The following is an 11,314-nucleotide window of genomic DNA, read 5'->3' on the forward strand; positions in this document are numbered from 1 at the left end:
AAATGTATCACATATACTGTCAGGCTCAGGTCCACTCTCCTGAAAAAAAAAAAAAATACAATTTTTTAAATTTTTTTTTTTTTTATATTCCTTACAGGCACTTGCAAGAAGCCCTATGTGGCACTTATTGATGGCATTACAATGGGAGGGGTAAGTTAAGTACCTTGGTGTGATCTGTGATATAATTTGTTGTGAAGGAACATGGATATTCTGTACTTGAGTTGAATGAAGCACACCCATGGCATTTCAAACACATCAAGAGCAAGCATGGTAACCCTTGTCTCTGCCCTGTCAAGGTAGATCACTGCTCTTCTAGTGTTACTGCTGTTCTTTGGTAGCTAGTGCTGCTGTTTTCTCTGAGAATCTGCCAGTAGTGCTGAGAAAAAGAGCAGAGTCCTGTCACTGCAGGGAACACCCCTCACAAAGGTTTCAGAATCCTGAAGTGGGAGTTTGTAGATCATAGGAGAGCTGAGAAGACTTTTCCACTCAAAGTGTATTAAAAATAGAACTATGGAAATATACAATTAAAGGACTGCTCTGAAAAATTGGGAAAATATTATTCTAAGCTGTACTTGAACAGATGTTCACAAATTCTGTATTTTCCCAACAAACAATCTGGAAACTGATCTACTTTCTTACCTCTGCAGTACTCCTAAAATGTGAGTTGTAAGATCCTGATTCCTCACCACTCCCCCAAGGCCACACCTTGCTACTAAAGCAACATGGAACAGACTCCATGATATTGCTAGTTACACTCTGTTCTAACAATGGTTTCAGCAGTTGTTGGCTCTGAGCACCATGAGCAGGGAGTTAAAAGGGCAATACTATCCCTTTCTCCATGCTAAAAGGCTATTCTGTTTGACATCTCCTGGATATATTTGCACCATAACAGGGAGTAGAATTCAATAGCCTTAAGTTATTTTGAATAATGACTTTGACAGTGAAGTCCATCTGCCATATTGTCACTTAGATTTATATTGCTTTCCTGCACATCAGTATGATGTGGGTCTACAGGCTATTTAAATTGTTTGTCAAAGACAGGATGCGAGAAGTGGAACACTACATGGTCTGTCAGCTGTCATGACTTCCCTTTCCAGCCTTCCTTACACATTTAATTTCATCTGTTCTGGTTGTGGCTTTTTCAGCTTGCGACCTACACACGCAAGAGCTCTCTTCCTCTTTGCTTCCCTGCTGCCAAGCCCCAAAGATCTCAGCTCCATAGCCATTTTCCCCCTCATCTAGGATACACTAATTGTTTCCAGCATAAACGGCACTAACCTTGTAGCTCTTCTTGCACAAGAAGTTTTTCACTGAACAGAAGAGACCTGAAGATTTGTAGAGAAGACATTGGGAGTCCATCTTTTTTATGGAGTTTTGAATAGTAGCATAGATAGCTGTGGAGGAGAAAAACTGCCAAGCAGCCAATGTCTTTTTAGAGTTCCTATAGATGGCACATTATCATTGTGGCCTAAACAGGAGTAGAATTTTGTCCTTTGAAAGGAAAGGTTTGGGGTTCTTTTTTTTTTTTTGACTTAAAACAGCATAGTGGAGTCAGATGATCCTGCATTACTAAGATTCTTTACTACTTCAGTTTCTTTAAAATATATCTCAAAAGACAGCAGTTAGCCTCAAACTTTAGTTGGATACCCAGATTTCAGTGGGATCTTGACAGTTGACTTGCCATTAGAGTTTGGATGACAGCTTACTTGCTTATCCTCAGGTGGATGATACTAGTAGCAGTTGTCTTTGTCTGGGGGTGTGGGACTAGATTTTGACTGACCAAGCATGCAGCCTAACTTAGGGGAACAAATAGGCATGTGTCAAGTTCTAGACTACTTCTAAACTTTTTTTTTTTTCAAATCTTGAGTGCTATTTAATTTGCACTTGTTAATAAAACTGCAGTTTACTCCGAGGTCATGTCCTTCCTACCTAAAGTGCATGTTTTCAATCAGACTTATCCCTCCCTCCCCCCCCTCCCTTGGCAGTACATGGAACTATCTACTGATGATTTAACATATTTAATCTGTTTCATATGGTCAAGATCTGTCCGAGTCCCTATAAGTCAGTGGGAGCTAGAAACATTTGTCTCTTATAAACTACAGTAAGTGCCTTCAAAAATATTTACATTCAGGCCCTTGGCTTTAGAAGCAGGTGTCTTTATCTTGGACTTATTAATCAAGGGACACCTCTTAAACACTGCAATTTCAGTATAGACCATTTATCTGTGAATGAAAATGCAAGCAAATCAATCTCAAACTTGCTCAAATAAAATTTAAAATAACTTAATAATCATGCAACTGTATTAGAAACCTCAGTTATTACATGCTTAGGTAGCAAAGGTTGCTACTGATGCACAGATCTTATAGATTTGTGATTGTAAAACTTGGAATTTTATCAGAAGAAATGACCTGGCTTCACTAGAGCATGGTTTGCTACAGGCTGGTAGATGGTTTTCTTGAGAACCTAATTAGCCAACAGATGGGGCTGTGGAGCTTGTCTGCTGCACCTTCTGTGTATACACCCAGAGCTGATCAAATTGATATTCAACAGAAATGGATCTAATTTTTTTTTTGTACTTATTCAGAGCAGAAAGTTCAAGTAGTATGTTTGCTGAAGGAAAAATGACTGCTTTTACTAAAAAAAAAAAAAGTCATAAATACCACCTTTACTGTGATAAAAATCCATGGAATTTTATTTCCTTGAAATTAAATACCTGAACAGTAGACAAGAAATTTATTTGAACTTTTTTCTTAAATACTACTGTCTGTAAATAAGGTCCTAAGTTTGGGATTCTTGATTCTAGAAAAGCCCCAATCTTTTCCTGAGTTCTTTAGAGGTGAATTGAAGTGTGCTTTATAAGCTAAAATCTAGTTTTATATAGGACTTTGGCACAAAATATTTTGTTAGAGAGTCTCTGACACAGAATACTAAAAGGATGAATAAAAATATATTTTTAAACCTGTTTCATAGCCTAATAGAGTATACTAGACAGCTTTGAGTGGTGGCTTTTGGATGATTGGCTTAGAATTCAGGGTGAATATTTGAGAGAGGGGGAAAAAAAAAAAAAATACAGGGCACAGACTTTAGAAGCCAATGACTGAGGGTTAGTCCAGAGACCTGGCCCAATGTAAAGCATGCTTAAAACTTTGGTGGCATATTACCAAAGCAGAGGTACATAATTTTGAGGAGCAAAGGCCAATGCTTTTGATTTAGGGAGGAATCTGTGACAGCATGTACAAAGTACCCTCTTCCTCAGTATCATATCCTAGAGCATGCATGACTTGGAAACATCCTGAGACAGGCTTTATTCAGAACCACGGTGCTGAATAACCATCCTTAAATCCCACTCACCTAGTTCACCTGGCATTTTTTGACATCAAGTAGGCTTGGTCTGCAGAAAGGCCTGTGGCAATCAGTTTCACAGTTTCATTTTGTGCTTTGGGAAAAGCAGTTTGCTGCAGTTTCAGGCCCGTTGCCTAATATTATTGAATGCCTATGTGTTTAATTATGAATAAGGCCAAAATAGGTCATAAATAGTAATTTGGTTTACTGAGGAGTAAAGACTGTTGCTCAAACATAGGAATTCTTGACTTTGGATAGTTATACAAAAGATTTAATCCTTTAGACTGACCTCTTAACACAGTATGCTTACAAAGGTTATACCACTATGTTACAATGCTTGCTTTAACATTAATATTTTTGAGTTTTAGGGTGACAAAACATCTTCCTGTGGGGCAAGCAGATTTTATCTTACATGGCAACACGCCACCTTTTCAGTACAGAAGTGGCAGTTGGGTAGAGCTGCCAGCTCTCTTAAGCCCTTTGCAAAGCCCTTTGCTTTGTGTTATTCTGAGAATCTTATTTCACATTTAGGAAGGGTAATAGGAATTTGGAGCTTCAGAATAGCTCACCATTAAATTAAATTTCTCTTTAAAGAAATAAAGGTCACCCAACCTTATTTCCATCCCTCAGACTCTGGAGCCCAGTTTGTGAGAGCAGTAGCAGACCATGGTACTGACTGCTTTATTTAGTCTCTCCTCAGTAGAGGAGGACCTCAGGTTACAGACTGGGAGTATGAGAAGACAGCCTGTTAAGGGAGCTTTTGGGTTCATAAGCAGTTTTCCTTCAGTTTTGTCAACACACCTAGCAGTGCAGGTTTTTTAGACAAGGTCTTTTACTTAAACTGAGAATCTGCATCCAAGTTATTTACATAGAGTATCTTTAAGGTGATTATTATAGAGCAGATTTTTAAGGGCTGTTAAAGACTGTGTTAGGCAGGTATCAACATCAAATATGTTAAGCTTCAGACTATACAGGAGTACAGAGCTGAGAGAAGCCTCAGGATTATTCTTGTGCATTTGAAGTAAGATTAATGATAAATAGATGATTCACCTAATATGGCAGATTTTCACCTAATGCATTCAGAACTCACCAACAGCAGAAATGCAGTTTTTTTTTTTTAGATCTCCCACCCAAGTGCTTATTCTTTCAAGTCAGGATTTCCTAGTGTCTAATGTAAGTCTTCAGTCTGTGCAATGAATACATTCCTGTCTTAGTCACAGCTCTCTAAGAGCAGTGTGAGATACCTGCATTCCCTGCTCCTAGCCATCTCTCTTTAATGGGGATAAGGATAGCTATTCAGCCTTTACTATTGATTAACTCTCTTGGTCTTCTTGCAATCCTCTGGAATCTCTCCAGTTTGTGTACTTTAAAGTTCATTACCAGAGAATACTTCAGCTGGAGGATTCATCAAGCACCAAGTAGAGCAGAATAATTATCCTCCATATATTACAGAGATATTCTGCAAACAAGTAGCCCATGTAAATAGCAGCTTCTCAAAACATCACATGCTAGGAGGCCAACAGGAACTGCCACCATAGTACATTTCTTTATTGCTTACCTTTTACCAACTTTTAAATCTTCTTCCTTGAACAGAACTCGTTTGCCAAGGAGTCAGACTTATGGAGATACCCTCTTCCTCAAAGACTACAAAGAAAAAAACCCAGTAGCTGCTGCTTCCTTCCAGAAACCTGAGTGCCCTGTCAGCTGGCATTGCCTTTTCAGCTCCACCAGTCAAGCTGATTAGGCCAACCAGGTGTACTGGATGTGGGCTTCAGCTCTCTGGTGCCTGTTTGTTGGTAGGGACTCAGCTGGAGCCTGATACCTTCAGCAGTTCTTTTTGCAACAGCATTGCATTATTAAATGCATTAAGGTCATGGTTGCTCTAATGCTCTGAAAAATGCGTAGGCATTTGTTCTCTTGAAAACACTTGTAACCTCTGCATTTGATCTTGCTTTCTTAAGTGTAGTTCTCTTCAGTTAGTTACATTTCTCTGATCTCCAAATCAAGATAGTTTTGAATTCTGATCTTGCCCTTCAAAGTGTCTGCCTTCCCAAAAAGCAATCTGTAAATTTTAGAAGTCCTTGCTATTTCATCATCCAAGCAGACAATGAAAATAGCAAATGAAACTTCATTAATGGTTAGCTTCTGTAGGACCTCAGCAAGGGTGCAGGCTCAGTTTGACTGCAAACTGCTCGCAGATTGTAAAATACTTTCAGATGCTTGTGCCCTCCATTTCCTAGGAGTATCACCTGGGCTGTGTTTACTTTGTTTGTTTATGAGAGGAAACTGCTGCGTATGGGGAAGCACCAGAAATACTGCAGTTCAAAACATGAGGCTTTTTCAGAATGTTGCTTGCTGAATGCCAATATCATTTTTCATCAAGGGTTTGTGCAGGGGTTCCAGAGAAACAGATGCAGCCAAATTCCTGAACCTACTTTATGGTTTGGAAATATTTCTTCTATTGTGCATCTAACCATGCTTCCCTTCTGGACTGCAGATTCAGAATTCCTCCATCTTTTCAAGTTGTAGTAGGAGAGTGAGCTGACTACCTATGTTTAGCTGTACTTCTTTTTTTGTGTTAGTGCCAGTTCATTTTCAGCAAAAGATTGCTGAGGCTGACTTTGTTAGAGGAATCTGACTTCCCTTGTAAATCAGATTTCAGGACCTGATATGTAGGTCTTTAAGGCAGAAATTGCTTTGTTGAAGTTTGCCTCTTCCTCTGTAATTATTCTCTGTGGCATTAGGTAAAGTCTATTTGACTCAGTAAGGGTTTAAGAAGAATCTGATTGGGGAAGGGTAACACTTTAACCCTCTTAAGGAAAAAGTAGAACACTTCTCTGGTTTAAGTTTCTACTCTACTCTAATCAATTAAGACTTGCCAACTTTAATTAATTTTCTGAAGGGAGTTTGCCATGTTTTATTTCAATTTTAGCCTTGCATATTTGTGAAAATTTACCTCACAACATTCTGAAAGGGTTCTATAATCAACAGGACTAGGGGGAATGGGGCAAAGCTGGCAGTGAGTAGATTCAGACTGGACGTGAGGAAGAAGTTCTTCCCCATGAGAGTGGTGAGACCCTGGAATGGGTTGCCCAGGGAGGTGGTTGAGGCCCCCTCCCTGGGGGTCTTTAAGGCCAGGCTGGATGAGGCTCTGGGCAGCCTGATCTAGTGGGAGGTGTCCCTGCTCATGGCAGAGGGGTTGGAACTGGGTGATCCTTGTGGTCCCTTCCAACCCTGACAGATTCTGATCTGTTTCAGCAGAGGACTTAGTAGTGTTGGCTTAATGGTTGGACTTGATGATCTTAAAGGTCTCTTCCAACCTAAAGAATTCTATGATTCTATTAAAAAAATAGTAGTCCCCTGTGTTCTTGTGTGTGCTTAGGGATGTTTGGTGCCAAAAAATGCATGTTGGCATGTCACAGTAGGAATTTGCCTACTTCCCATGGTTGCCCTGTAAGAAAAAAGATGTACTCAACTATTTCTTAGCTGTCTGGGATTCTTGCATGGAATAAATAGCTGAAAGCTGTGGAGGAGTTTGTTCTAAAGGTATTGTATGAAAGAGTCATCTTTTTTTCAGGAATTGATATTTCTAATAGAAATCACTCAATCACAGAAATAAGAATTAAGTGAAAAGGAGGCCACTTCCTAAAGTAAAGGAATCTCTTACAAGGAGAAGTGAAGTCAGTTTTTAGGAATATTTTTACACTTTGCACTGCTTGTATATTATTTAAGCTGTAACATTTTTTCTAATGCTTATTTTAATAGAAAAACCATCTAAAGCCTTTTCCAATTCTATATGCAAAGTATCAGCTCCATCTGTCATTTTTGTAAACTACTGAAATCTAAATGTTATTAAGGGGAAGATGTCCAGTCAGTATTTTGCTTACTTAACATACTGGTTATTAGCATGCCTGTATGTTACCTTGTGTAACATATTGCTTATATGTCAGTGTTCTGACAGATCTGGACCACATTCATCAAAGAAAATGAGGGCTCAGATGTATAGCACAATAAGAGACTTTACTGAGACTAGAAATGTAATTTATACCAAACACTTTCCAACAGCTAAATTAATATGATGTTTTCCTGAGCAGTGTTGTTGGGGGCTTGCTACAGGCACCATGTGCATTCTACCACTACAGCTGCAAACATCTAAATGTCCACTTTAATAGGATTTGGCCAATGGTTCTTATTACATTACTATTTCCTATCAAGTAAATTGATAGTGATGTCATAAGTGGCTTGTATGGCATGCATTTTAGTCAGTACAGTTCCAGTACACAGAGGAGCTGGAGTTGAGCAATAGCTGTCCTTATCCTGTCCCATTGTTATCCAGTCTGTGTGGCTGTAACTCTTTACATTGTTCCTTTCACTGCCAACATACATGGAAATTTCTGGCATATGTCTGCAAATAACATTTTTTCCCTTTTCTTCCAAAATATATTTTAAAATAAGTGAATATCAATGTTGAATTTACATTACATATTTATAAAATGGAATTATTTGGTTTTTGATTGCCTGATGTTCTGTAGTCAGGACTGAAGCAGCATAAGGGAGACCACACCTCTCTTACTGCTGCAGATGAAAAACACACATGAAATTATTTATTCCCGGGCTTCAGGAGTGAGCCTCTGAGTTACCACTGGTGGGACTGCTGCAGCAGGTGGGAGGAGGAAAGGCAGGGAACGTCTCAAAGGTTCAGTGGTCCACAGCCTCAGTCTGCCCACTACCAAAAGCAGTTCCCAGTGGTGGGGTCTGCCCTGGTTCTCTGTGCCATCAGTGATGCAGACATCTATGCAGACAGAGTCTTTCCCTCTCAGCAAGCTGCCTGGCTTTCCTGCCTATCTTTTCTTGCAGATGAGCAAAACAAAATCATTGTGAACATTAACACCTGATGTTTGCCTGGTCTTTTCCATACAAAGTACTTAAATAAACTTTTGAGCCTGTATCTAAAACCAAAGCTAGAATCTTGTAAACCACTGAATATTTGTGTTTCACTATGTGTAGCTGAAGTGACTGAGGGCTGAAAGAGGAAGGTGGGAAGTGTAAAGGCAACCAACTGCTTTAATTCATCATGATCTCACTTGAACTATGAGCTGTTAATAGACAATCTGCAGAAAACTAAGCCAGGCAAATACAGGCTGCAATAATTGCAGCTGCTACCTAACTGTTTAAGTTAGGTGTCTTCTGATAGTCCTCAGACATAGAAAATACAACAGGAGGTGAGGGGAAGCTCCCCATTTTCCTCCAAATTGTAACATGGCTTTCAGTCTGTTTGGTTTTGTTTTTAATTTATTTGCTTTTAGGATGTTTTCATATAACTTCTGTACATATAGCTTTTCTAGATGTGTAGACAGCAGCGTATGAGACTAACATTAAAAAACTAGGAAGCATTAGAATTAACCAAATCTGTAAAGTGATACAATGCTTAATTAGGGGCATGTGCATTCATGAAGTGCAGAGGTGGATAGGTGGATATTGCTCACAGAACGAACAGCTACTAGCAGGTTTTTTCAATGTGCTGCAAATTTTATTGCAAACTGTAGAAATTCTTACTAGTCATTTCTATACATATAGACATGTGCTTTGGGTGACTAACTGCAGCATATGTTCACAAAAAAATATGTTTTATAGCACAGCACTTCTGTATTGTAATGGACATTATTACCCCTCTAACCCCTTTTGTACAGCTAGGAAGCTGGAACTCAGAAATGTCAGTGCTTCATGGGACTTCTCCCAGTTCTTCTTTTCATTCCTTTTTATAAATATGTTATGCCTCTTGTCAGTCATCATGCTCTGAAACTTGAACATCTTTGGTTTTGTTTTACTGTGGGCTCTAAAATCTGTCCTGAAATAAAAATAATAGTCATAGTAAACCTAGATAAGCTGCTTTCAGTTCTCTCTCCCCCTCCCTCTGGAAACACATGGATGTGTTTCCAGAAGCTTGTGGCCTGTTCTGTTGCCAGTGCTTCAAAGTTGAAGGAATCTTTTACTGTAAAGCAGAATACAGATTTTGCAAGGAGGTGTTTGTTGTACTTTGAAACAAATCTTTGTGAGATTGACTTGTGTACCACTTAGCTTTTGTAATATAGGATGTTGAAAACAATGCTGAGGCAATTCTAAGGATTCACTCTTTGCTGATATTATAGTGTGTTTACCATCTGGCACGTTGGTCTGCCTTGCTAAGCTCTTGCATCTGATCCTAAGGACAAATTGTGCACTCCATTTTGTAGCTAATCAGACCATAATACCAGAAGAAAAACCCACTGAATGTTCAAGGATTTGAACATCATAGAACAAACATCACTTCTCTACTCTGACACTAAAGCTGAAGTTTTAAGCTGTACTTTCTAGTTGTTGTTGTTGGTTTTTTTTTTTCCTGAAACCTATGAATGTTCAAATGAGGTTTTATTTGTGGCTCCATGGAAAGCTTTCTTAACCCTGCACTGTTGATTGTCATTGCAGAGATTTTTCCAGGCTTCTGCATAGATTTTTTCTTTTCATTTAGTGTGACTCTTTCTTGCTAAAAGTTCCACTATTTTTCTCTATAATTTTAGGCCTTCATGTAGGTGCCTAGTCTCATATTGAGAGTTATTTCATTATTTCCCTCTCCCTTTAATATAGAATCAAGGGGTAAAAAAGTTCTGAAGAGAATTGTCTTTGCCTGCTTCTCCATCCTTTATATTTCTGCTAGTTTTTCTCATTTCCAGAAGAATTTGAACACGTTTTCTCCTTGAGTTAGGCTGTCATACTTTCTAAGCACTTATTCCTGAGAAATAGAACATCATTACAAAATTCCCTCAGTTCATTCCTGTCATCCCAAATAACTGTGCCTCTTAAATAAAGGTCTGTTGCATGTGCCTCTCTTCAAGAACAAGAAGTGTTTCTCCAGTTTTAAGATAAAACCTAAAAGCTTAGCTCCCTATTGATGCAAGTTGCTCAGCACCAGAAGATGGGGGCAGTCACTGCAGATTACACAAGGGAAAAAAATATACCTGTTGTAGATGACTGCTCTAATAAAAATGGTTTGAAATCATGAATAAGTTCTGGCTGTCAGCAGAAAAATTAAAACAGGGCTTTTAAAAATTCAGTTTAAATTCTCTCGGTAAAAGAACAGTCATTGTAGCAGCACTGGTGCACAGAATGGCCTATGTATTTTTGTTTTTCAAGTTCCACTGTAAGAAGAACCTGACCTATTAATAATTTAGGATTAAATTTGTTTAAATAATTGGGAGTCAGGAGAACAAGACTGAAACATCAGATATTATTACAGATAATCCATCTTCAGTCAGTTTGTCCTGCTTTGTTATGTCTGGAGGAATTTGGATTGAGAATCTCTAATACATAATCAGTATGTGGAAATTAATATTTTATATTTAAATAATATTACATGAACATTTATTTTTTTAAAATACTACACTACATGGTTGAAAAGTTTACAAACCCCACTGTTTTTCAGTGATATTTTAAAAATACTTTATGTATAGAGTTGATTTATATGTCATCATCAAAGAAAGTGATACTCTCAGTCCAGATTGATCTGTTATGCTGCATTGCTCTGGTCCAATAAGTCATCTTGTCTGTTGCTATCTACAGATAAAAATGGATTATACTCTTTGGAGTGGTCCATAACAATAATGATGAACAAAGATTAATTTTGATTCAGTTGAAGATTTGCTGTGTCTGGATGCAGGGGGTAATGCTCTTACATCAGTGATTTTTGATCTACCATAACTATAAGCTTCTGGTGCTTCCTGAGTCAATTCCACTCTCTTTCCTTGCCCACTAATGCTTTTAAAAATGTTTCTGCTGCACCTTGGCTATTTTTACACATCTGTGTTCAGATATACATACTCTTTCTTATGTTACCTGCTGTTTGGTTGTGGATTGTCACATTTCTTTTGTGGTTCCAGCCCTGCCAGGAACTGTATTCTCATGCAGTGTAATCACTGGATGGGAACTGTTACAGCAG

At 38.4% G+C, this 11,314-nt stretch overlaps 1 protein-coding gene across 1 annotated transcript in view; it reads left to right on the forward strand.

The window, feature by feature from the left end:
* Positions 1-11,314, forward strand: part of HIBCH (3-hydroxyisobutyryl-CoA hydrolase) — a gene marked incomplete at its 5' end in the record, with an annotated part of 42,558 nt that overhangs the window by 4,642 nt on the left and 26,602 nt on the right. Inside the window, one exon of the mRNA XM_008946451.1 lies at positions 98-150. Coding sequence (XP_008944699.1) covers positions 98-150 — 53 coding nt within the window. The remainder of the gene's footprint in view (positions 1-97; positions 151-11,314) is intronic.

Source organism: Merops nubicus, unplaced genomic scaffold, assembly GCF_000691845.1.
Source record: "Merops nubicus isolate BGI_N331 unplaced genomic scaffold, ASM69184v1 scaffold10348, whole genome shotgun sequence".
Classification (NCBI taxonomy): domain Eukaryota; kingdom Metazoa; phylum Chordata; class Aves; order Coraciiformes; family Meropidae; genus Merops; species Merops nubicus.